General features: G+C 35.4%; 1 protein-coding gene across 1 annotated transcript; it reads left to right on the top strand.

Moving 5' to 3' along the window:
- SEC62 (SEC62 homolog, preprotein translocation factor) lies at nucleotides 1–26,369 on the top strand. Its single transcript, XM_021702558.1, has 8 exons — nucleotides 1–90; nucleotides 7,602–7,710; nucleotides 9,340–9,445; nucleotides 13,868–14,072; nucleotides 14,321–14,413; nucleotides 16,808–16,868; nucleotides 19,357–19,476; nucleotides 23,462–26,369. Exons 1-8 carry the CDS (start codon nucleotides 55–57, stop codon nucleotides 23,926–23,928), a joined length of 1,197 nt encoding a protein of 398 aa, XP_021558233.1. The 5' UTR covers nucleotides 1–54; the 3' UTR covers nucleotides 23,929–26,369.
- Nucleotides 26,370–27,794: the final 1,425 nt, after the last annotated feature.

Raw genomic sequence — 27,794 nt, 5'->3', positions numbered from 1 at the left:
TCCACCGCCCCCCTCCTCGCTCCACGTCAGAGGGAACCGGGCGGAGCGGCCAACATGGCGGAACGCAGGCGACACAAGAAGCGGATCCAGGTAGTAAAGGCGAGCCCTGGGGTAGGGGACTTCAGAGCGCTCGGCAGTAGAAGAAGCGAGGGAAGCCCCTGGAAGGGCGAACGAAACCGAGGGCGACACAAGCTGGGGTTCCGCTGCGAGGTCTCCGGGTGCGGGCTGCGTCGTTGTGAGGGGCCTGGGGGGGGGGGGGTTGGCGACGGAGGAGAGCGAGGCGGACGTGGTGGGGCAGCGGCGGAAAGCAAAAGGCGCCGCTTGGAATCGGCCGCGGAGGCGCGGCTGCCAGCGTAGGGTTTCTGTGACTGTTCCGGCCCAGGCCTGCGCTGAGAGGTCGGCCTCCTCCCGAGCTCAGACACCGACCTCCCCGGGCTCCTCCCCTCCCTTTTCTGCCTCATTCTCTCGCCTTAGTTATCCCGAAATTAAGGCCATGGTAATTAGGGTAGAAGGAGATGGAGGACTGGTTGACCTAAAGCAGCCGGTTCTTTGTGCGCAAATAAATAGGAGGAACGTAGGAGAGGGAGTAATCTGGGTTCGGTCAGCTGCCCCGGGGGCCCGGCCGACGGTCTGCCTATCCAGATGTTCAGTTGCGTATACCCTCCTTTCTCTTCAATGTTACTAACTTAATAGCCCAATCGAAGCTTTCCGGCTCTTTCAGGCGATACAGTGTAAATAAACACAACCTCATTGGTACTGCAGCGACCTGGTCATGCAGAAACCTTTCACATGCTAGTGTGTTAGCCTCATAACCTACATAACATCCGTCCCTTGTTCCACATACATGTTATCTGTGCATTTCTTCCCTGCAGTTTTCCCCCTGTTGTTCTAGCTTTTTGCCAAGAGGATTAAATAGAAGAACATCTTAGACTCAGTATGTTTTTATTAGTCAGTTGTTTTATTTTATCTGCCTAGAAACCTTCATATGTCATCATAAATTGATAAAATGTTGTAATTTGTTAATATACTAATCACAAATTGTTACACTTACTTTCTGTTTCTTAGTATTTCATTGCTTAGAATGACTTTCTGTTTAGTGTTTTATTCCTCCATTAAAAAAAAAAAAACAACTTTGTCACTTAATTGGCCTATACAGGTGATTTGAACCATGCACGTTAAAATTCTCCGGAAAACTATGAAGTACTAAGAAAAAAAGATGCCAGTGATCAGTAAATTTGGAATTTTGGAATTGAGCAGAAGTAAGAATGTAGTTCCTAACAAAGTACAGAAGACAATCAAAAGGGACAAATTCCCCCAAGTTCCAACAGGTCATCAAACCAGGGTTTAAGGTTATTATGGAAGAAGTTTCTAATTATACTATTCCTAGTTTCAGAATTTAGGATTATTGGTTGGGTGTGGATATATAATACTTTCATTAGAATTTGTATTGAAGTTGTTGGTTAGATTTGTAATTACTTAAATTTATGCATATAGTGCATGTTATACCCTTTAATAGACATTATTTGTATATTTCAACTTTCGTTTGACATTGTTGTAAAGGTGATCCTTACTTTTGAATAGCTGCTCTTTTTTCAGTTTTGATCTTATATTAAATAGTAAGGTAGATGAAGAAGCTGTGTGGTAGTGGCAGTGGCAGGGAGCTAAAACTTGGGCCAGACTGCCTGTTTGTACCCTAGTTTGACTAATTATTAGTTGTGTAACTTGGGCAAGTTACTTCAATTTACAAATTTTAAAAAAGGATACGTACCTCAAAAAAGGGTTGTAGAGTTACTGTGAAAAATAGGTGAGTCAGTGATTTGTTATTAAAGGTTGTAGAAGTTAGTAAAAGAGTGTTTGGCATATAACTCCTTCCTTTCCCTTCTCCAAAAGGAGGAAGGATTTAGGATAGTTTGTTTTGGTTTTTGTTAACCACTGTGATACGCTGAAGAAAGATTAACAGCTATCCAGTAAATAAACCATTAGGTTGTGAGTTCCATAAAGTATAGCTATTTACCTAATACTGTTTATTTGAGGATCAGATAAATACGTGAGGATCTTATTGTAAAAAATCAGCTTGACATATTGCTAAATGAAAATATATAACATTTGTTTTTTTCCATCCTGGAAGTTTATACATAGCTGCGCTAGAATGTTGTGGAGATCTTGGGAGTGCTACTTGGAGTACTACTATGCAGTGTTTAACAAATTAATAAAAATGTAAAATATAACATCCTTGGGTTTCTCTCCACCCACCCCGTCCCAAATCAGAAACTATAATATTGGCATCGCTTTAGACAAAAAGATCAAATGTAATGACAAAGTTCAGAGTTTAAGTTACAGAAGAGATTCTATTGTAAGACTTTGGGCAAAAAAATCTGTAATATCAACTGAATTTCCTGTTGTTTGTTACTTGATGTTTCATGTTTAGAAAAGATTTTTATGTTTAATAGGTTCAAGTGACCTTGAATTGTAATTTGTACATTGGAAGAAATGATTGATACAATTTCAGGGTTTGGAAAAGTAGCTAATTTATTTGCTTTTTCTAGTGTTACATAATTTCAGATTCTGATATCCCATCAAAGTTGGAAGGAAGGGGACTATTTTGTCACATTTTCTTCTTGGATTCACTTTACTGATCACTGAAAACTGGAAGTGTGCTACATGTTTATTAACGTTATAATAGGAAATTTTAATGATTGAGATTCTCAAAATGAGAATGATGTCAATCAAATTAATGGACCATTTGAAAATAAATAATTTTAAGATTTAAGAAATGAATTATGTAAGTTTTTAAGAATATACAGTATGTGCTTGTTGGCTAACAAAGTGCTTACTGGTTTGGAATGCTGGTATCATGAAATTTTAGAGTTGAGAAGGATTTTCAGATAATAGAATTTGTTTGGAATCCTTTTGCACAAATGCAGTTCTTATGTAAAAGCAGGATGATGGGCCCAAAGCCCTGTCACCTCAGTACCCCACTACCATCATCCCATACCTCATGGTCCTTTAAGCTATTTTTAGGACCAACATCTAAAAGTTTGCTAGGTATAAAACTTATTGATCTAATATGTCACCATCATTTTATAGATAAACTAAGGTTCAGTGAGGTTATGTGATTTGATCCAGGGTCACTCGTCAAGGTAGTAAAACCAGACTTAGACCAAGTCTTCTAATTCCCAATTGAGTGTTCTTTCCACCTCCCCAGTGATAAAATAAAAATAAATTGTTCCGAAATGCTTTAATCCTAAAATTTTTATATTATATAACATAAAGTTTTAACATAACTTGTCCCTGCTAAAGAGAGAAACATCCCATTTAGTATTCTGCTTACGTATATTCAGTTGAGTTTTGGGACATTTAAATGGCTTACTAATTCTTAGAACTTTTATAATCTTCATCTCAGTTAATTTTATTGCACCCATCTGTCTGCCTGGCAGTAAAACCCTGACATATCCTGGGCCTTGATGCTTAATTTCAGAAAAGGGAAGGAAAGAGAAAGTTTGTGACCATACAATCTGACTCTCTCAGACCTTCTGAAGAAAATAGAAGGAACCCAAGAAGCCAGTCCTAAGTCTGAAAACTCCCCCAGAGGCTTAATGAAGGGCTTGCAATAGGAGTGAAACAGTGGGGTATTTACAGAAGGGCACTGTCATAGTCAAGATACAGAGACTCTTGAAAAGCTTTATTAGTAATATGCTGTGTGACTTTAAGCAAATGATTTATTTAAGGTCCCCTCCAACTTTCAGAATTTACTGTTAATCTATTTGCATTTCACAAATATTTTATACTGCTTGTATGAAGATACAAATTTATGATTTGTGAACTAATCTTTTTCTTTTTTGCTTCCTTCACTCGACAAATCAACCAAGTTTATTTCTATTGAATATAGCAATTTAAAAAATTCTGTAAGATTGAAGACTGGCTTATTGACTCTTTATCTAATATTTTTTCCCAAAAAGGTTATCATAGGTACTGGCTAAAATAATATATAGTTAAAAATGGTAACACCCCTATTTCATTATTGTATTTGCATCTTGATCTACAGTAAAAATAGTACTTGTTAAGGAACTTAAAAAGAATGTTCTAACCAAACTTTCAACTTATATAATTTTGGATTGTGAGTTGTGACAGCCAGCATTTTGGTATTTGGGTGCAAAGATGGCAGTCCAGCCTCAAAACCTATTGGCTCTTTCTTTGCTTTCTCTTTCTAAGACATTTGAGCTCACTGATTGAGCTATGAAGTTCTTTTCATTTGAGGGTTGATGAGCTGGCTTCTCTTTATTAGTGGTTGATGCTATTCCCAAAGGCCTTCACTTCTTGTTAGAAGTTTTCTAGAAAAGTTATGAAAATATTCTGAAGATTTGTTCACATCAAAAGGGAACAAAGAAAGGAAGTACTATAGTCTAATGTATAAACAGGAAGAGGATAAGACTGTTTTATACTCTTTAGGCTGCAGCAGGGGAGCAGTGAGAGTGAAGACTCCATGGCAAGATCTTCTACCTAACCAGCTTCCCACGGTCATGTTCTCTTGGTAGTCTTTTTTTTTTTTTAAGATTTTATTTATTTCTTTGACAGAGAGAGACACAGCGAGAGAGGGAACACAAGCAGGGGGAGTGGGAGAGGGAGAAGCAGGCTTCCCGCGGAGCAGGGAGCCCGATGCGGGGCTCGATCCCAGGACCCTGGGATCATGACCTGAGCCGAAGGCAGACACTTAACCGACTGAGCCACCCAGGCGCCCCTCTTGGTAGTCTTTTATAGCAATCTTTCTTTCTGTCTTCAGAGCCCCAGCAGATGGCACAAATTCTATACTTTTCACCTAAAGGCATTCTACAATATGTATAACTTATATGTGATATAATGAACATTTCATAATTCACAAAAGAAAATAAAAACTTATTAAGGATCAAGGAAGGTTATCAGTTCTGTTATACCAATACCTTGATAGACTTCATTACTTTTCTTGTCATTTTCAAAGGAAGTTTGATACTTTAAAAAAGTATCAATGTATAAGTAACTGTGTCTACTTGGGAAAGATTATCTAAGTCCATGTTTTCTGGGTCTCTTCTGTTCATTGTTATTTAGTAGTACCTTTACCAAGGAGGGGAAAGGAATAAAAATAGATTACTTCAGTCTGTCTTGAGGTTGTTTGAAGACTTTGGTGAACTTGAAGTTAATTGTTAAAATGAGGTTTAAAAGTGTTGTGGATTCATGTAGAATCAGATTCCCTACTGTATAATAATAGAATGAACTTTTGCATTTCTTGTGTATCCTTATATCAGATTTTACATGTGATGCCTCTGTCAAAAAATCATTAGATTAGTACATTTATACCTCTCTTTAGTAAATAGTTTGAGTGCTAGTATGAGTATAAACTTGTCACATATAAAGTTGATGTGCTTGGAAAATATATGTTTCTGGAAAATAACAATTGCTATTTTGGATAGTTGTAATAGAGTATAGTTATCACACCTTACAAATTTTGTTATTAACTGAAACACCCAGAGGTATTCTAAGGTATACACACAGTAAGTATGTATTTGAACAATTTATGTTTATTTAGACTTATGTAACATGGTCATTTTCAATCAAGCATATCCCAGTAACAACTTACTAATTACATAAAACTTGACAACAGATGTATCAAATGAGAAAAAAATTGAGCATATGTGGGTGTGATTATAAAATAGAATTGTTTCCATAAGCTAATTTATAGTATCGCATTATTTTCAACTATTTATAGTATTACTTTTTTGGCTGTACCATGAATATATGGGATATTATTTACTAATAGATGAGTCTCCTAGAAATGCATTGTATTATACAAGCACAATTAAATACTACCATTTAACATATGATATTAATACATATCAATATATTTTAGTGTGATTTCAAAAATTGAAATACAGACTTTTCACCCTTTAGTTTGTCAGAAAGTATATTTTGTGGCTAAGCTCCAAATCATTATGAACCTTGTAGCTGTTAGTGAACTTGGAGTGTAACATTTTGTTAATTAATTTTGTTAATAGTGTTAATTTTGAATTTGTAAATTTTTAAGATTTTATTTTTCTGTGATACATATTTTTTATATAAAACTAAAGGCTTTTTATTCACACAGATATTTGGTTTTTACTGTAGTCTTCATTTGGATTGAATGGTTTGAGCTTTTAATTTTTATTGCCACATATAACCCCCAAATGGGTTACTAGCAGAGTATAAGAATCATGCACTATTAATTGGGCAATTGGAAGTAGAGGAGTTGGAAAATGCAGAGGAAGAAATAGGAGAAGTAGCTACCAGGTGATTTAACAACCAAAGCACAGGCTTTCACTTCAACAAATTATTCCTTTTCAGGATAAAATTGAAGCTGGAATCTTGGTTTTTTGTTTCCTCACTTTCATCAAACATAACTGAATTCAGACTTATCTAAAATCTGTAGGAAAACTGACGTAAAGACAGATGATTTGAGTAGATCATTTTTTTCTATTTTGTGTTATTAGAATGTCTTGTCTAAAACATAACTGTCTTTAGTAGCATTAATTGTTTTCAGCATCCTAGATTCTTGGCAGATAATTCTTTACTAATATTTGGCCCTTCGTTTAGTTAAGAAACAGACCTTCCTGAAATCATTCACATTTAGATAATACATTGCTGGAAGTAGTGCTTGAGTATGTATCATTCTTAAACATGAAATTAAAGACAGTACTTTTGTTACAGTAGCTTATAGCAATAAGACAACTTATACAAGTTGAAGATGTATACAAATGTAGACTGCCTTTATTTTCTTCAATATATGGGTGGTGAGAATAAGTACACAGGAGGAATTGTCAACTTAAAGGAGTAGTTCAGAATGTAAGGAAATAAAAAGAAGATAGGAAATGATAAACAATGAAGAAAATAATAGAAAATTTGGAGAAAGGAATGGAAGAAAGCAAACAGGGAAGGATTAAAGCAGCCTTTCCAAACTCTTTGTGTACTTCCATTAATGAGTTAAATTAGATTATAATTTATCTGTTTATTGCATTTTTATTTTTGCTTCACCCCTACTAGGGAAGAAAAGAAGAAAGACAAGGTGAGAAAAGAGTCTCAAATAGTCTTATGGCTCCCACACTGAGACAGCTCTCTTTGGTTAATCTGAGAATTCCTCCTACAGTCTTTTGTCCATTGTTCAGGGTTCATAGCTTTGACTATTACTTAATATTTATTTATGGCACCTGTTTCTACTTACTTTTGACATTTGGGCACTCACTATTGGCAACCTCTTAATCTTTTAAATTACTGCTTTGTGGCTTATAAAGAGATCAGGCAAGAGTGAAGGTGAACTAGTACAAAGTAGTTACCATACTGGAAAAACAACTCAAAATAAATAAATGCCTTGTAGCTGAGGCAAAGAGGCAGGTTTTGACCCTATCAACATGTATTTTAAAACACGTGTAATTTTAAAAATTTCTCTTCTGTCTTTTGTATACATTACAAGGTCTGCTCCATAGAAAGCTTGAAAGAAAGGCTTATACTTCACTTTAAAAGATTTGCCAAACACATCTGTAAATTCAGTGCGTAAATTTGTGAAGTAAATGATTATATTAAATATTCTTATTTTGCAGGAAGTTGGTGAACCATCTAAAGAAGAGAAGGCTGTAGCCAAGTATCTTCGATTCAACTGTCCAACAAAGTCCACCAATATGATGGGGCACCGAGTTGATTATTTTATTGGTAGGATTATATCAGTAAAATGATACTAGTGTACATATTTTATGAAGATAATTAAATTTCAGTTTTGTAGATGTTTTAAAAGTGCTTTCCAAGTATGCTTGATGAAGCTGGGTGATGGGCATATGACAATTGATTATTCTGTTCTTTCCTTTTATGATTGGAAATGTCAATAGCAAAAGATAAAAGGGGCACCTGGGTGGCTCAGTCAATTAACTGTCCAACTCCTGATGGAGCTCAGTTCATGATCTCAGGGTTGTGAGATGGAGCCTGCTTAAGATTCTGTCCCTCTCCCTCTGACCCTCCCCTGCTCTCTCCCTCTTAAAAAAAAAAAAAAAGGTAAAAGAAATGGCTTTGTAATACCATTTGTTGCAAATTTTAAAAAAAGATTTATTTTCAGTATTAATACTACCTTTTGTTCAGATAGTATATGTACTTGAAAATAATCTTTCTTTAAAACTCTGGAGTAGAATTCAGTGTGAAACAAGTCTGTTGGACCTAATGTGGGAGCTTTGGTTCTTCACATCATCCAAAGAACATGACTATAAGCTAATGTCATCTACAGTATAGCCCCATAACTCAACCACTAACCACTAAATGGTTGAGTTTGCCTGTCTCATTGATTAAGATTGAATTGCCATTACAAAGAAGAAATTTTGTTATCTTCCCTTTCTTTAGTGTTACGATTAATGATTTTGATGTTCATTAAAAATAAAAATAAATGCTATTCTCTTCTGATCTAATATATTTAGCTTCTTCTGGTGGTAGCAGTAGATTTTTCACAGAGCTTATTTCTCAGTGGGTAACAGTAAAGCTTGATAACAGAATTTCCATTACCATGGGAGAGGAAGATTTTTGGTTTGTTTAGCCTACATTTAATTGTGATTATTTGATTAAGAGTGATACTTATATTTATTTTAAATGTTTTTGTTTAGAACATTTTCCCATAACATTTTACTTAATATTTTTGAATGTCAGTTATTTCCCAGCATTACTTTAAAAAGACCCTTATTGGGCGCCTGGGTGGCTCAGTTGGTTAAGCGACTGCCTTCGGCTCAGGTCATGATCCCAGGGTCCTGGGATCGAGTCCCACATCGGGCTCCCGGCTCAGCAGGAAGCCTGCTTCTCCCTCTCCCACTCCCCCTGCTTGTGTTCCTGCTCTCGCTGTCTCTGTCAAATAAATAAATAAAATCTTAAAAAAAAATAAAAATAAAAAAATAAAAAGACCCTTATTGCTATGTTTCATAAATTGAGGTTTTTGTTTTTTTTTTTTTTAAGATTTTATTTATTTATTTGAGAGAGAGAGCACATGAGAGGGGGGAGGGTCGGGAGGGTCAGAGGGAGAAGCAGACTCCCTGCCAAGCAGGGAGCCCGATGCGGGACTCAATCCAGGGACTCCAGGATTATGACCTGAGCCGAAGGCAGTCGCCCAACCAACTGAGCCACCCAGACGCCCATAAATTGAGGTTTTAAGGAACTGTTTATTTATCGTGATCATGTCCAACTAATTTTCCTCTGGATTTGGTTTTATTTTCTGATGCCAGAATGTTGATATTTGTCTTATAAATTATTATTTAGACAGACATAAATTCCCATGTATACTAAATTTAAAATGACAAATTTCTTCTTCAGCTTCAAAAGCAGTGGATTGCCTTTTGGATTCAAAGTGGGCAAAGGCCAAGAAAGGAGAGGAAGCTTTATTTACAACAAGGGAGTCTGTGGTTGACTACTGCAACAGGTAGTGTTTATTTCTTAGTGACGGATAACATAAATAGTAATATCAAAATACTCGCCATAGTCCAGAAGTTCCTTACCCATTTTTATTATTAAATCTAGTGATATTACAGCATAGCTCAAATAGAACTTTTACATGCAACCTGGATTTTTTCAATACCTCTGGAAATGGCATTTTTTTGGTGTTAGATATGATATTTTCGTAATTTTAATTTGTGTTCTATTATGTTTGTACATTTGCCAGGCTGACTGAACTGAAAGATCAGCAATAAAAATCATATACCAGTGCCAAAAGTAACCAAAAAATTCTTTTCTAGGGCAAATGGCTAGGGAGTCTTTTCCAGAACTTTGGCAGGGATTCTTAATAGACCTGTTATCCCTCGGTTGGTTGGTTGGTTATTTTTGTGCCTACACGGGGTTATTAGTCAGGTACCCTTCCTTATTTTGTTCAGTGATTGCTCATGTTTTCCTGGTAAAATCAAGGCAACTACAACATCTGCCTTTTCTTGATTCCGTGGTGAAGTATCGATAGTTCAGTAACAGGTCCATGTTTTTCATAATTGGTACTTTGGGAAACATCAAAACTGAAGTTTATAATCAGTAGGAATTTAACATTTCAAATTATTTTATAGCCTTGGTAGTGAGATACACAAAGTATTTACTAATGTATTGTTTAATGGCATTTAAAGTATCAGTCAGATGAGACCCATTTAAAAACCACTGTTTCACAACCTGGTTTTAAAACTGTGAAGTTAAAGAATTATCAAATATTTCTTAAAATTCTTAATTGCCAAAAACTAAAGTCACTATTGGACCTTTCAAAAACAATGGAAGTTTCACTGGTGGGGCAGGAATGAGCTAACAGTGGTATAGCTGGCATTTTTCTCTACAGCCATTTATGTAGAACTCCAAAGTGCAAATTTGCCTGCCTGCCTCAAAGTAGATTTATTTTGTATATATGGTGTGAAAATTAAGAGATGCTATACATGCAAAAACAGAGAAGTTAGGTAATTTACCCAAGGTCACACAGCTAGTAAGTGGTAGAGCCAGAATTCTAAATCCAGCACTCAAACTCCATAGTCCATGCTCTTAACCACTGTGGTATACTATCTCCTCCAACAAAATGAGGATGCATTTAATGAAACAAAAACTAAGATGAAGGATTCGTCTGTGAATACTATTTGAATATTAAATCTGTGAACCCAGACAGAGCAGCCAGTATTAACACATCTCTTGTCATTTTAGGAACCTTCATACCGTGTTCTATGAAAAGCCCTAAAGACCTAGAGATACACTCACTTTTCATTGTATATGTTATTCCCATTCATGTCAGGTTGTTTGTGTCCTTTCTGCACTAAAATAGAGAAGCATAACCACCTAAGTTCTTCAGAGCCACTTCTGATAACAAGCACGGCCAGCCCTCATGGGTTCCAGCCTGACTACAAACAAAACCAGGAAGGGACATTTGTCTAGTCTCATTTTATAAAACTGATAAGTGGACTTGAGGGAGTCTGAAGAAAAAAGAAAACAGGAAAGTGTAGGATGGTACAAAGCAGCCTTTTCTAATATGCTCTGTGCCTCTTAATGGCCTGATTTGAGTATGAACCTTTGATCTAGCACCATTCTAACTCCATGTGACTTTGCATCTCCAACCCACTAGTCCAGTAATGTCCTTCTCACTCTCATTCATATACCACTTAATAAAACTTCACCATTGCCACATAGGTGAAAGTCTTAAACACATGTCTGGCTTCAATAAATGTTTATAAAACCTGAAAAAAAAAAAAAGTACGAGGTGAGGAAAAATATAAGCAATTTAATAATTTTGTACAAGATGCTTTTAACAATCCATTTAAATTTATCAAATATCTATTGTATTCCAAGCCCCAAGAATACAAAGATGACTGTGACTTGGTCCCCATCCCCAAAGTACATATTCTAGCCTATTAGAGAAGAGTTATGACTAATTACAGTGCATTGCGTTCTGTAAGGAGGACAGGGATGAGAAAACTTCAAGAATGGCTTCACAGGGAAAATGTTTAATCAAATTTTGAAACATAAATAGGTGATTACTTGGGAAACAATGGGAGAAAGGACAGTCAATCCTGGCAAAGGGGACAGAACATACTGGGAGAAGGAAGTAGTTCTGTGAAAATGTAAGAGAGCTTTGTTGAGTGATTTGTACTATATGATGTGTTAAATAAATGGAGACACTGATTTTATTATAATAGTAAATATCATCTCACTTTTCCAGCCATAGAGTGAGTTGAATTAGGCATTCTCTAAAGACCTACCAAGGAATAAGTCAATAATTTTACTTATTACTGAATAGATTGATGCTGTGATGTAATAATATGAAACCAGAGTGTGTGTGTGTTTGTGTGTGTGTGTATTCCATAACTGTTAAACAAAATTAAGATTTTGCTATAGCAATAATAATGCTAACTTTGAGTACATATATTCCAGGCACCATGCTATAAACAATCTGTGTGCTTCTCATTTAGTCCTAGAAACCCCTGTGAGGTAGATACCCCATTTTAGAAATTTTACTAAAATTAAGTAATTTACCCAAACCCACACAGTTAGTTAAGTGGTAGACATGGTATTTGAACTCATGTACCTGAATGTGAACTTTTCAACACCAGTTTGACTGGTTAATAGTCTGCAGTTGACCCTTGAACATGTCAACCCCCACACAGTCAAAAATCCATATTTTCAACTCCTCCAGAACTTAACTACTAATAGCCTACTGTTGACTGGAAGCCTACTGATAACACAAACAGTTGACTAACACATATTTTGTATGTTACATGTTTTATATGCTGTATTCTTACAATAAAGTAAGCTAGAGAAAAGAAAATGTTATTAAGGAAAACATGGGGGGCACCTGGGTGGCTCAGTCGGTGAAGCATCTGCCTTTGGCTCAGGTCATGATCCTGGGGTCCTGGGATCGAGTCCCACATCAGGCTCCCTGCTCAGCGGGAAGCCTGCTTCTCCCTCTCCCACTCCCCCTGCTTGTGTTCCTTCTCTTGCTTTGTCTCTCTCTGTCAAATAAATAAAATCTTTAAAAAAAAAAAAAAAAAGGAAATCATGGGAAAGAGAAATGCATTTACAGTGCATACTGTATCTATCAAAAAAAACAAACCACATGTAAATAGATGTGCGTGGTTCAAACGTGTTGTTCAAGGATCAGTTGCACCTGGGTAATAGGTATTAATGGTAGAGTCTTTGGGACATTTCAGACAGTTGCACAATTTTATGCTATATAGATCTTCTGAACAAGTAGAAGTCCAAATGAGAAGACCTAAAAGTTAGTTTTGTAGAGATGTTCATGGGGTGGACCTAATTGGGTAGCAGAATAAAGCCCAACCAGGCAGTTGAAAACACAGATGCCTCAGAGGGCACAGCATAATGACCAGAAATAAGTGGTCACTGGGCTGGAAGGAAGCATAAACTTAACAAGTGGTATGATGTGTTGGAGCAGGTATTAGTGGAGGTAGAAAGGTGGGTAGTCAACAGGCACAAATAGTGGCAATAAGACCTAGCTTATAGGTTGTGTTTTGGTAGTTGTACATTATCAAGGAAGGAATGAAGGAACAAACCAAGAACTCTGAAATTGGAACATAAGATTTGAAAAGATGGCTTTTAGGTAACAAAGGTAAGGGCAACCCAGTTTCTTGAGTAGGATTATGAGGTTAGAAAGGAACTACCACCTAGATTGACTTAATTTTGGGTCTTCTAAGTTTATCAGATAAATGAATAAAGCAAAGATCTCCTAAGTAGTTTTTAGTCTAGTGAAGGGGGCAGACAGACATAAATTGTATGTTAAGTTAGAAGATAAATGCTATGGATAGGATAAGAGGAAACAAGAGGGAGGGTTGGGGTGGGTTTGTAATTTTAAACAGGATAGGGCTAGTTGAGAAGGTAACATTTGAGGGAAGACTTGAAGAAAGTGAGGGAACATCAAGAAAGACAGCTGAAGACATGATTTAGATCAGTCAAATCATGGGCACATTTTTAATCTGCTAACATTTCTTAAACTGTTGAATTTCCCCTTTCTTATGTCTGCTCTTGAATTTGAGACTTAACATTAAATAAAACAGAATCTTGATTTACTCTTATGAATTCAGAGAAAAGTTTCATAAGGATAATTCCAAGCCTATAATCTGTTATATCTAAATTATATAGTTGAAAAATGATGAAAATTAGGTTGACAAAAATTTTATATAATCACATTGGCAATACGGGTTTTTTTTTTTTTTAGAGGTGGAGTTGAGTATTTTTCCATTGATTTACTAGTTGTAATTTCTTTTGTGAGTTACCAATGTAGTCTTTGCTCATTTTATTTGGGTTTGGTGTTTTTTTCTTTTCAGTCTGTATCTGTATAGTTGGTAAGGAACGGAATGTCATACCATTTTTTCCATAGGCTTTTAAAGAAGCAGTTTTTTCACCGGGCACTAAAAGTAATGAAAATGAAGTATGATAAAGACATAAAAAAAGAAAAAGAGAAAGGAAAGGCCGAAAGTGGAAAAGAAGAAGATAAAAAGAGCAGGAAAGAAAATCTAAAGGATGAAAAGACGAAAAAAGAAAAAGAAAAAAAAAAAGATGGCGAAAAGGAAGAACCCAAAAAGGTGATTTCAGCTACATTTAAGTAAAAATAAATTATTATGTGCCTATGATTACTGGCATATGAGCACTTTTGAAATGCTGTGCAACAAGCACTTAAAAGATAACTATATTAGGGTCCTTATAAATACCATGGTTGAGAATTTTTATTTCTATGTCTCAAAAGTGAAACTTTTTTTGACTTTGTGAATGTCTTACTGTTTTTTGCTTTTTGTAAGTGTTTTTTTCTTCTGTCTAACTTGTGTTTTAATAGGAGGAAACTCCAGGAACTCCCAAAAAGAAGGAAACTAAGAAAAAATTCAAACTTGAGCCACATGATGATCAAGTTTTTCTGGATGGAAATGAGGTGAGAGTATCTAGCTTATAAATAGAAATCCAGTTTTCCATAGGAGTTTTTAGAATTATCTTTGGTAACTTTACTAAGAAAAGAAGTACTTTTGGTAAATCTAACCATGTAGATACTACTCTTTTTAAAAAAAAAATCAGTAATTTCTCTGAATTTAGAATTACAAAAAATGTATAAGAAAATTAGTCAGAATTAGGTTTAGCTGTCTATGAGTGATAGGAAATCTGAAATAACAGTGACTTAAAGTAGATGCTTGTTTCTCTCTAATCAGTGAAGTCTGAAGGTAAATAGTACAGATCTGGCAGCTCTATGGTGGAGCTATTTGAGGCAATTAGTAAAGGTTACCTTATGGTCCAAAATGACTGCCAGCCTCATAGCTGCATCCAAAGGAGGAAAGGAGAATGAGGGACATGCCTCCTCTTTAAGGACACCTTCCAGGAAGCTAGCAGTTGCATTTCTGTGTGGATTCCAGTGGCCAAAACTTAGTCACATGGTCATGGCCTACCTGCAGTAAAGTCTTAGAAATGTGCTTTTTATACTGGTGGTCATTTGCCCAGCTAAAATGCAGTATTTCCTTTACAATCAAAGAAAAATGGGTAGAAGGGTTAATGGAGAACACCAACAGTTTTGTGCCTCTTATAATCAGACACACTAGGGGCCTAAAATTTTCAGCATTACTTGATGCTTTACTCAAGGAAATTGTTTTTATTTCTTTTGTAATGGGAGATTTGTGTGATGGTAGCCTTCCATGAAGATTGCTTAGTCATTTAACCAATACAAAAACATGAGTTATATACTGGCCATTGAGTTCTTGTGGATTTCAAGACCTATTTTTTCTGTTATACTTAATATAAAAGTAGTATATATAAAGTAGTGGTTCCTAGAGCTATGAGTTTGAAATTCTGGGAAGGCTTTTCAGAAAATACGTGCTCTTGGCTCATTCCAGACATACTTGCATGAGAATCTATAGTACGGAATCTAAGGGTGGGTGTGTGTGTGTGTGTGTGTGTGTGTGTGTGTGTGTTGTATAATATGTTCCAGGGTGATTCTGATGTGAACCCCTGGTTAAGAACCACTGTAATAGAAGACCACGGGTCTTCCCTAATGTGAAAGATCAAATACCTTCAGTTAAACATCAAGCATTAGCTGTATGCAAAGACATTTTTATAGGTGCTCGGAATAGCATGATAAATAAGATAAATTCTTTTCTTGGAAGCGCTTTATACTCTAGCAAAGATACAAGCTTTTACACATTACTGTATCACAGTGTGGTGAGTGTTACAATTTGAGAACATCAATTAAGAATATTAAGTTTAATCAAGACAGGATAAGGAGAGTCTGGAGACCTTGAACACTTGAGCTGAGCTTTGAAGGACGACTGGCAGATTACCAGGTACACTGGGAAGAAGTTACAGATCTATTAGGTGAAGGAAACAGCCTGAGCAAAAGCAGGGGTGCTTGCATTCTTGAAAAGACTATATTTTATTCTGTAGAAAGCAACATGCATTCAAATTTTTAAAGCTGGGAAATGTCTTCAAAATCTTGGTTTTTAGAATGCTAACTGGCAGAAGTGAGGTCTGTGGATCTGATTTCCAGGGGAAATGTGCAGTTAAAAAAGAGGAGTGGAATCCCCTGTGTTAGAAGTAGAACCAAGTCAAAAAGACAATAACAAAGAACTCTGGTCAAAATAAAATCAGGAAATGGAAGAGTACTGATATTTATAGAAACTAAGATAAAACTAGGAGTTTTAGATGGGGATTGAGCAGAGTTCTGATTGTTCTAAATGAAGTAAACTTCTCTCATGTAAAAGTAAATCAAGCTTTAAAGCAGTGGTTCCCAACTTACAGGCTATAGACCCTCCCCAAGGGAGTAGGCAATGTAATTATGGCAGATAGTCATAGAATCTTTATGTTCAGTAAGCATGAACTTCATTAATGATTCTTTGCATTTCATTGATGGGAGTCAACAAGGTAGAGTTGATTGCTGCTGGATCTGTAATAGGGCCTGGCTGGATCTATCTTAACTGTGCTCTTAGCCCAGACTGCTTCTACTTATACAACTGTACCATTACATTAGGGACAAAAAGTTGTACAGTTGCTAGTCTTTGGGTTGAGAATAAGTAATGGTTGGCACACATGAACAAATTGTTAAGTTCATGTAAGTATGTGGAAATTTACTTAAGTGTATTACAGAAGTTATAATTTTGAAAATAATTTTCTAACTAAATGAATACCTAAAGAAACCCTACTACTGAAGGAAGGGTCTTAGAAATTTGTTTACCTTAGAAGTAGTTCTTATATGTTAAGAAGTTGAAAGCAACTGTAGTAGAGGATATAGAATTAAGCTTAACTTTCTAATGTAACCTTAAGCACTGAGGTTTCTTGATTTTTCTAGGTATTTGTGTGGATCTATGACCCAGTTCACTTTAAAACGTTTGTCATGGGATTAATTCTTGGTAAGTACAATCGCTAAAATTTAGAAAGGAAAATAAAAATACAAAAGCCGTAAAGAAAAATATTCAACATAAAATAGTTATTTTAAAAGAGGTGTACTTTAAATAAAGTCAGAAGATAAATGATAAGCTGAGGAAAATAGTTACAAGACATGAAAGCAAAAATTAAGAGATTAACAACCCCGTAGAAAAACAGTAAAGGTAGCCCACAGAAAAAAAAAATACAGTGATCAATAATCATGAACAAAACGTAATCACACATAATAAATATACATTAAAGCAACCATGATTAAGAGGATTACAAAGTTTGATAGCACCGAGTCTTAGTGAAGGTCCAACACTTAACAAAAAACCAACACTCTCCAACAGTTGATTGTATGTCCATTGTTTTAGTTTTTATGGAGAACATTTTGGTGATGTCTTTCAGATTTTTTTTTTTTTTTTTTTTTTTTAGGATTTTATTTATTTATTTGAGAGAGAGAGAATGAGAGAGAGAGAACACATGAGAGGGGATTGGGTCAGAGGACGAAGCAGACTCCCTGCCGAGCAGGGAGCCCGATGCGGGACTCGATCCAGGGACTCCAGGATCATGACCTGAGCCGAAGGCAGTTGCTTAACCAACTGAGCCACCCAGGCGCCCTGTCTTTCAGATTTTAAATGCATAGACACTAAGCAGCTGTGCTGCTTCTAGGAATTTATCCCATGACTGTTCTTAATACAGTTATACAAAGTATCTATTCAAAAATGTTCATTGACACATTATTCTTTTTTTTTTTTTTAAGATTTTATTTATTTGAGAGAGAGCTCATACACTTGACCAGGGTAGGGGGGTGGGTAGAGGGAGAGCAAGAAACAGACTCCCCAGGTCCCCAGGGAGCAGGGAGCCCCCATGCAGGGCTCTGTTCAGGGCTCCATGCAGCTCCAGGACCCTGGGATCATGACCCGAGCCAAAGGCAGCCGCCTAACCAACTGAGCCACCCAGACGCCCCTCACTGACACATATTCTAATTATTCTAATCCAAGTCCTTCAGACTATATAGGGTAATTAGCAATTATCTTTTAAATTTTAAATGTCTATACCTTTTGACCTAACAATTATACTTCAAGAAATTTATCCTGTGAATATCCTATATATACTACCCTAATCACAGTTGCACAAATGTACAGTACTTTAGTATTCGTTGCACTGTTGTCTGTAATAGAATAAAACTGGAAACAATTCCAAGTTCCTGCATAGGAGAATGGTGAAATAAATTATAGCACAACTGCACACTAGAATACCATGCAGCTTTTAAGAATTAGGTAGGATATACTGATGGAAAAATATCTAAAATAGATTAAATGAAAAAAAATTATAAATGTAAGAAGAATATAAGCTCATTTTTGTAGAAAAAATATCCCATGTAGCTAGTTTTAATTATACATAGGCAGTCTCTGGTTGTATAAATTAGAAACATAATAGTAGTAATCTCTGGGGGTAGACCAATAATTGGATGACGACTTCACTTTATACCTTTGGATTGTTTTTCTTACCATGGGTGTGTGTTATTCCTATAAGTTCAAGGTGGGAGCCTGGGAAGGAGGGTATTTAACAAGTAGAAAAAAATAGTCAAATAATAAGCATGATCAATATGATAGCATAGGATCCCATTCAAAATAACTCCGTTAAATACTACCCAAATTGCTAATAACTGTTGATCACTTACTATGTACTAGTCACTTCGCTGAATATTTTACATGCATTGTTTCATTTCATCCTCACGACAACCTTTAAAAAAGAGGAAGAGGCACATATTAAATATAAAGTAACTTAGCCTTGAAGGGGTTAAATAACTTGCCCAGGGTTACTTAGCTTAAAAATGATAGAACTAGAATTTGAATCCTGGTCTCTGTTGCTCTCAAGACCTAAAACCAGACTTCCGATTTCTTCTGATTATTCCATGTGGTCCCATGGTACTTGGAAAAAAACTGGAGATGTTTGTATCCAGTTTCCCTAACTACCAAAAAACTATCAATCACCTGCTGAGCTTTTCAGTCTGTAAATGTCAAAGCTGCACCTCAGACTCACCCCTCCCTGAGGGAGGGATCTTCGGAATCATTTTTTAGTTAGTGTTGTTTGGTGATTGTTTCTTTAAGCTGCCCTATTCAGTAGGCAGATATATTCAAAAAATAAGACAGACATTGCTTGAAAACAGTAGCAGTCGATCATTTAAGGAGCTAACAATTTCACATTTTTAGACACTTTTTTCTAATCATATGTAATTTGTACTAGAAAAAATCCTAACCTAAAATCAATAGTGAAAATGTTAAGTTGAACTATGTGAAATGGCTAGTAATTTACCATTTTTTACCTATAAAAATGGCAATTTTTTATGTTTCAGTATGTTTGCATTTCAGTTCTACCCCCTAGGAAAATACTGTTATTGCAACCACGCCATTTAAAATTTTAATCTCAGAGTTATCTATGTAACTTTGTCATTTCTCGTTCTAGTGATTGCAGTGATAGCAGCCACCCTCTTCCCTCTTTGGCCAGCAGAAATGAGAGTAGGTGTTTATTACCTCAGTGTGGGTGCAGGCTGTTTTGTAGCCAGCATTCTTCTTCTTGCTGTTGGTAAGTATTGTTATCAGTAAATTTGACCTTAGTAAGGTAGATACCAAGCAGTTGGGACTGCAGTCTGGAGCTTCAAGTAAAGCTTAATAGCAAAACTAATGTAGACAAATGAAGTATATGGACCTACTTTTTGGGTCATATCCCAAAACTGACTCAAGTTTGAAATAGAATATGTACCTAATTCAATTTGGTCTATTGTGAAGAAAAAGTATTTAATGTCTCTTAATCTGCATGTAGATCTGTTTTAAAGTTTAGCCACCACAAAGACTTTAATATTTTTACAGGGGTTGATCATTTATGAGGCGCAATACTTTAGGTAAAGCATTTTTATATATTGACTTAGGCAAATGAAACTTGTATTAAATGTTTAAGTTCTATGTGTGTATTCAATAAATGATTCTAAACAATTGATTTGCCATTTGGGGAAAAATTTTGCACCCGTATACCAAAATAAATTCTAGATTCATTAAGGGGTTTTAAAATGGTTTTTAAAAATCAAACAAAACATAAGTAATGTTTTTTTTACACTTCTGGATGAATAAGGGTCTTTATAGCTAAAAACAAACCAATATAAAAATAACTCACTTCAAATGAGGAAATTAAAAAACAAATTAATAAATACATGAAAAATTCTCATCACCAGTAATCAAACAATAAAATTAAGATAATGAAGTAGTTTTTTGCCTGTTTAATTAGGAAGTTTGTTTTTTGTTTTTTTTTTTAAATGGAAATACTCAATGCCAGGGAGGGTTTGACTATAAGGAAATACACCTAAATATAAATAGTGGTGACAGTTGTGAATACTTTTAAGGTTGTTCTTCATACTTGTCTGTATTTTTTACAATGAGTATGTTACTTAAACTGTGAAAAAAACCAACAAATATTATTTTACTTAAAATCCTAGTCTTTGAAGATTTTCCCATATAGGGTGAGCAGGCCTAATTTAACTTTTACTTTGAGAAAGAAATGGGAATTTTTCTCAGCTTATCTAAAGTTGTATATTGATTTTTAAACTTCTATATATAATTCTTTGGTCCCTGTAGAGTTTATATTGGCATATGGTACTAAGTTCTGATTGTTTTCCCCAAATGACAAATCCACTTTCCACCAAGACGTGAGAGAGTACTTCCTGTACAGAAAGAAAAAACATCACAGTATTGACCTAACGTCTGTTGTTAGAGGACGTACTTTGATTATCCGAGCTGAGCACATGTTATTCTGAGGTTCTGTGATATATAGTATCCTATATTATAAAGCATTACTCATCTATTCCTAAGCAATTTTCCTCTGCATGTCCATTCACCCTGGACATCAGGGTGTCCTGAGTTAGTGCCACCATCCCTGGACCCAGTGGCTCATGTAGTATTTTCATTCAATTTATCATGTTTATGGGCCTCCCTTTTCTCTCTGTGATCTCTGACTCTGTGAAGCTTTCTTCACCCACCTTTCATATTTTCCCTCCTCTAACTTAGTCACCTTGAGGAAATCCCCTGATGCTTCTGCATATAACACAGCACATTTGTAGGCCAAGAAATTATATTTAAGATTGTGAAGCAGCTAACTAGTGGTAGTATACTACCTGCATCAAGAATGAGAAGCTATAAACTTTGATCTGACATTAGATAGAATCAAATTGGTTATCTTCAGGTTCTCAAATCCCTGAAAATTTAGAAGCTCTTTGAAAAACTTCAGTGAAGATTTAACTCTACTGAATAGAATTACTTATCTTTTATTTAAACTAGTATTCACAATAAGTTATAGTTATTATATCATTTTGCTCTTTAAAAATACCATTTTTTAGTAGTGTTTTTTATCATTTTTCATTTTAAATATACTATGAATTTAAAAATGCATTGTGGATTAATAATCTTGTGAATTAAACTATAAAACAAACCCAACATTTTGTTTATGTTAGAAAATGCAATTCCAAATATGCTTTCTTTTTTTTTAATTTTATTTTATTATGTTAGTCACCATACATTACATCATTAGTTTTTGATGTAGTGTTCCATGATTCATTGTTTGCGTATAATACCCAGTGCTCCATGCAATACATGTCCAAATATACTTTCAAATAGTTTTCATCTGTAGCCCACTTATAAACTGGATATTTTATATTATCCTGTAAAATATTGTATATTGGTCAAAATTATATTTGGTGCGCCTTTGAATATGTATAAGGCCTTTGACAGTTTTCTAAATGTGTCCTTTTTAGTGTAAGAGCAGTATGGCAGTAAATACACAGCGGTTTTCCCATGATTGTTCCATGTTTGCCCCTGGTAATCTAATGCCACATAAAACCTGTTGGAATTTTGCTGTGCGCAATTTATATATGTGGAGAATTTAAGTTTGTGCCATTTCTGTATTTTTTTTTTTGGATTTGAGTCAAGATTTCCAATTATGGACTTGAGTCAAGATTTCCAATTATGGACCATCTGTCTTATAACCCTACAACGTCTATCATAGTATCATAATTTTATTTGGAGTATCATAATTTTATTTGGAGAAAAAAATATGTGGCCTCCTTAAAAAACATTCATTATTTCTTTTTATCAGTGGAATTTATTCTTAAATCATAATTTCAAACATATTTGCCTTTTCTCTTTGTACCTCAAAAGATTCAATGTGTACAGACTTTTAGAATATTTATGTTCTTTGTGAAAATAGTAATTACTACTTCATAAAAGTCCAGGCAGTTATAACCATTTCCTTTTAGTTATCCCAAGCAGACTAATGAAGGAGGCACAGATAGCTGAGCTTTTTTCAGACCTGACATGAAAATGGTGATAAAATTGTAAAGAAAATGAAAAGCAAAACAAACCAAAATCTGTCATAATTGTTTGTCCATAACATTCACATAATTATTATGACCTTTTTTTTTTTTTTTTAAGATTTTATTTATTTATTTGAGAGAGAGAGAACACATGAGAGGGGATAGGGTCAGAGGACGAAGCAGACTCCCTGCCGAGCAGGGAGCCCGATGCGGGACTCGATCCAGGGACTCCAGGATCATGACCTGAGCTGAAGGCAGTTGCTTAACCAACTGAGCCACCCAGGCACCCTAATTATTATGACCTTAAAAAAAAAAAAAAAAACAGGAAAAATCACACAGCTCTGTACAACTGGTAACTTAAGAGAAAACTATATGAAATACTGAGGCTTGTGTTTGTGAAAACTCATTACTATAAACTTTAAAATTCTCAAATTCTTCCATTATCTAACCACAGTTTCGAGTTTGAGTTTTGAGAGTAACCTCAAGCCCTACCATTTTATTATTTCCTAATATTAGGAGAGGAATGGCCCCTAAATAAGCAGAAATTAGATGACTAGTTAACAAAATTGTAGCCAGGAAAGGTATGTTCAGAAGTATGTAATTTTACTTAGAAGACTTACCGTTCAGGCAGAGTAGGCACATGCCTTGGATCCGTGACATATTTAGGGCCCTGTAGAAATGTATTTTCATTTCTTTTAAAATCAGAAGTAGTAATATGTACACATGTATATAGTAATGAACCTATGCATATTTGTATTTATACCAATATGGTCATAAAGAGTATAATTTTTAATATTTTTTTATGGAGGAATTGCCTCACAAAGGCAAAAGTGCCTAGAGTCCAGGAAAGTCATGATGCAGCCTTGTTTTTTTCCCTTTTAAGGGCTTCTTAAAATATCCTTCATCCCTGACTACATTTATTTCCTTTTTCTTATACTGTGGTCTTATGCATACTTAAACGTCCAACTGAGGCTATGCTTATTGATCTATGACATAGCAAAGTGTGCCCTCAGGATCAGAGCAGAATGCTCTGCACCAAGGATACTGTGGTTGCTGCCATAAACTAGCCAGGATTTAATTGTTTATATTCAAGTTACATGTAATGTGCAAATAATAAACTTTATGAATATTTTTTCAGTTTTTTGTTAAATATTCCCCGTTATCTGAGTCAATGCTTGAATTATTCAGTTAGAGACATTTTTTTTCCTACAGCTCGTTGCATTCTGTTTCTCATCATTTGGCTCATAACTGGAGGAAGGCACCACTTTTGGTTCTTGCCAAACCTGACTGCTGACGTGGGCTTCATCGACTCCTTCAGGCCTCTGTACACACATGAATATAAAGGACCAAAAGCAGACTTCAAGAAAGATGAGAAATCTGAAACCAAAAAGCAACAGAAGTCCGACAGTGAGGAAAAGTCAGACAGTGAGAAAAAGGAAGATGAGGAGGGTAAAGTAGGACCAGGGAATCATGGAACAGAAGGCTCAGGTGGAGAACGGCATTCAGACACAGACAGTGACAGGAGGGAAGATGACCGATCCCAACACAGTAGTGGAAATGGGAATGATTTTGAAATGATCACAAAAGAGGAACTGGAACAGCAAACAGATGGGGATTGTGAAGAGGAGGAAGAAGACAATGATGGAGAAACAACTAAATCTTCACATGAAAAATCATAACCTGACTAATTTGGGACTAAAAGTGCAAGAGGTTGGATTTTCTATGTTGGCTGATCATCCTAATGTACACATTTGTAGCATTCTTTAAATCCATTTGCTGAAATGTATTTGACATCCAAACAATTATATTCAGTCCTTCATTTCATAGAATATTATTATTGGTACAGTCTGAAGCCATTTATAAGTTGTATCTATTTGATAATTTTACAATAAGTAGGTCTTATTCGTTTTGATAGTTATCAAAGATGCATTTTCCACAATGATATTTAGATTAATGGCATTTTTGATAGTTGTATGGCTTTTTACTATTAGATTAATCAAAATAACTAAAACGGATAAAAAAGAAACACCAACATTTCAGATTATGCAAGTTATATAGCCATTTCACAGTTTCTTTAAAATGAAATGCTTAAACTCCTTGTTCTTGATGGTTAAGCTTTGGTTGAGTATAAAAGTATACCAGGAAATTTCTAAGATTCTGAGTTAGCAGGGTTCAAAAGCATTTTGTGGAAACAAGCCAACTAGTAATACAGCAACACTTTTAGTTTAGCTACAAATTCTCCTTTTCCAACTTAGGAAATCCAAACTGATTTGTACATCTGACTCAGAGAAAGATAGTCATCTCCAACAGAGAAAGCGAAACAGCATTGGTTGGAAGGCGATAGCTCTTCTTCCCATTTCCTTGTCGTAAAGTAAAATGTATTCTGTACATAATTTACAAATAAACATTTTATTTTAATTGTTACTTATTATTTAGACATTTTCTCAACACTTAAATTTGTAAAATTAAGACCATGTAAGGGTATGTTTTTAGAGAAATGGAAGTTTCAATAACCCACAGAACATCTGTGATCTTTCTACAGCAGCTTCAGTTTTGTGCCAACATTCCATGTATTTGAATATGAGTTAAAAAGATCCTTATTAAATAAGAGCAGACTTAAAGTAGCTGTTTGTATGCCTTAATGTTCATTTTGATTTATCTTAAATCTCTACATTCAGAAAGGAGGTACAATATTATCAGACCAGGAGGCACTGCTATGAAAGATAATTTACTGTTCTAAAATATCAATTTAAAATAAAGAACATAAAAGAAAACATAAGAGAACCATTGGACTCTAATTGCTTTGAACTAGTTTTGCAGTTTGATTTTATGTCTTGGATACCTTAGTTACAAATCTTTTGGAAAAATCTTGTGTTTACTTATGAGCATAATATCATTCCTTGGACTTGTACTCTTATAAAATGATAATGAATATTAAATTATTTTCCTTCAGTCACAGAGCATTTTGCTTTGTAGTTGAAATAGGTGTTATGGGTAGGTCTTTTTTTTCTTTAGGCTGTTTCCCATCTAGTGTTTGACTGAAGATGTTAAATTTTTCTAATTGTGAAAAAAGACATTTTCTGTATACTGACACCTTTTATGAAACATGGTTTGCTTCTTTATAGTATTCCTTGTAAGTGGACAGAAATATGGCTATTTGATGTTAATGCAACTCTGTCAAGGCTGCAAACAGTCATTTTAAAAGTTTCCTCCTAGCAAATGTTCGTTGATTTAAGTGCCTGGGTGTTTTCCCCCTCACATTTTCAGAGCTCTACTGCTTACTTCCACAGTAAGAGTATGCATAATTATAGCTTCTGAGCTTCTTAATCACCAGTAGCACTAATACCTATTTTGGGGTATGGTAATGGTACCAAAATTGTTTTTTCAAAAATAAAAAAATGACTTAACTTTTACTACTATGATAATACCCAGGCACTCAATATTTATCCTAAAGCTCTTATAATATATGTAGTATGTCTAGTCTTAAAGACGTCTGGAGCATGGCAAGAAAGTCAGCTTCTCATTGATGTTTGTGGATTCTTACAGAATTTAGTACAAATTTTTATATATATTTGGTGGTCCCTGGGGAAAAATATCATTCTTACTATGGTTAGAAAGTGAGTTAGAAATTTCAGCTCAGTGTCTTCTACTATACAAGGTTGTATACTTTAAACAACTATAAAAATCAAAAGGCTGCCACTATCAGACACCTCAGAAGAATAGCTGGCTGTCTTTGTTGGCTAACATTAAATATTCTTAGGCCAGAGCATGGAGGAGCTGTTTACATTAGTCAATGAAATGGTGATTTTTTTTTTTTTTAAAGGAACTTCAAGTTTGCTATGCTACTGTAAGTAGAAGCATGAAGCTTTTGGATAATGTAGGATTTATTGTGGAGTAGATATAAATTGGCCTAACTAAGGATTGAATTAACCAGCTGAGTCCAGGTAATAAGAATAAAGCATATGTAATTGTTCTTAAAGTCAATGTATTAGATTGTTTTCACTTTTCCCTCCCACTAATTTTAATTTTCCAACTATATGGCCTTCTAGACAACTTGAATTGAAATAATTTGGATTTAGTCAAATACTATTCAGAAACTAATAAATTTTAACGTAACACATCAAAATTATGCAGTGGTGATGGGTTTTAATGTTTCTCCGCCCCTTTGGTTTTGCATTATAAGTACCAGTTAGTTGCCGACATAGAAAAACCATCTTTTGTAAATTGAATTTTCTTTTTTGAATCTTTATTAGGAACTGGAAGATAGCAAGTACAGTTGATTGTTGTTCTTCGTGGCAGTTAGATTTTATAGTCACCACTAACACAGAATTAATGCTGAACCATTGCTCCTATTACAGGGCTATTGTTCTGCAAGCCTCTGGTCACATTTTTATCAACTAATCAATACATAAGCTTGTTTCAGGTGTCTGTGTTTTGTTGATTTACTAACACTGAACTTATGGTCAGCAGCCCTGTAACTTCACGCTTGACTAAAGCTCATCTAACGCATGTTATTTTCTCCATGAGGGACGTCACAGCCTTCTTGTATACCTATTACGAACATTAGACACCCTTCAGCACTACATCTGAGGGCCATTTTGAATAGGGAAATCACCAAAGAAAGGACAAAAATGCAAAAAACGTGGCACTAACTAGAGCAAAGGATACTCATTTATAATATGAGAGCTGAAGTACTTTGTTCAACCTCAAGTGGGAATATATGCATTGAGCAAGTCAAAATTTTCACTCCACAGGTGACCATGAAAACACCAGGAAAGTTTAAAGAGTAGGCAAACATCCAAACACCGAATCCATGAATAATGAGGCTCAATTGTACTTAATTATATTACAAAGCTATGTTATCTATCTGCCTGATCTACAGAATATATTGCTGAATCCTGTATTTCCATAACATTTGTTTAAATTTTTTTTTTAAAGATTTTATTTATTTATTTGAGAGAGAGAGAATGAGAGAGAGCACATGAGACGGGGGAGGGTCAGAGGGAGAAGCAGACTCCCTGCCGAGCAGGGAGCCCGATGCGGGACTTGATCCAGGGACTCCAGGATCATGACCTGAGCCGAAGGCAGTCGCTTAACCAACTGAGCCACCCAGGCGCCCTGTTTAAATTTTTTAAAAGGTTTTATTTTTAAGTAATCTCTCCACCCAACATGGGGTTCAAACCCACAACCCCAAGATCAGGAGTCACACACTCCCCTGACTGAGCCAGCCAGGTGCCCCTCCATGACTTTTTTTTTTAAGATTTATTTATTTTAGAGCATGCAAAGGGGGTGGGCGGGGCAGAGACAGAAGGAGAGAATCTCAAGAGGACTTCCCCTGAGCATGGAGCCCAACATGAGGCTTGATCTCATGATCCTGACATGACCTGAGCCGAAATCAAGAGTTGGAAGCCTAACAAGTGAGCCACCCAGATGATCTCCCCTCCATAATATTTTAAATGTCCACTGTCTAAAACTGAATACTTAGTTCCCACCTGTTTGCTTTTACTCTTAGTTTCAGCAGCATTTCAGCTCAGTTTAATCATTC

The sequence above is a fragment of the Neomonachus schauinslandi genome, chromosome 1 (genome assembly GCF_002201575.2).
Source record: "Neomonachus schauinslandi chromosome 1, ASM220157v2, whole genome shotgun sequence".
In the NCBI taxonomy this organism is placed as follows: Eukaryota; Metazoa; Chordata; class Mammalia; order Carnivora; family Phocidae; genus Neomonachus; species Neomonachus schauinslandi.
This window is presented reverse-complemented; position numbering and strand designations above follow the sequence as displayed.

Bases quoted from the DNA above. Each gene is read 5' to 3' on its own strand.
- SEC62 (XM_021702558.1), top strand. From the start codon at position 55: ATGGCGGAACGCAGGCGACACAAGAAGCGGATCCAG. The intron at 7,711-9,339 runs GTAGGATTATAT...TTTCTTCTTCAG, and splicing joins CCGAGTTGATTATTTTATTG to CTTCAAAAGCAGTGGATTGC. The intron at 14,414-16,807 runs GTGAGAGTATCT...TGATTTTTCTAG, and splicing joins TTTTTCTGGATGGAAATGAG to GTATTTGTGTGGATCTATGA.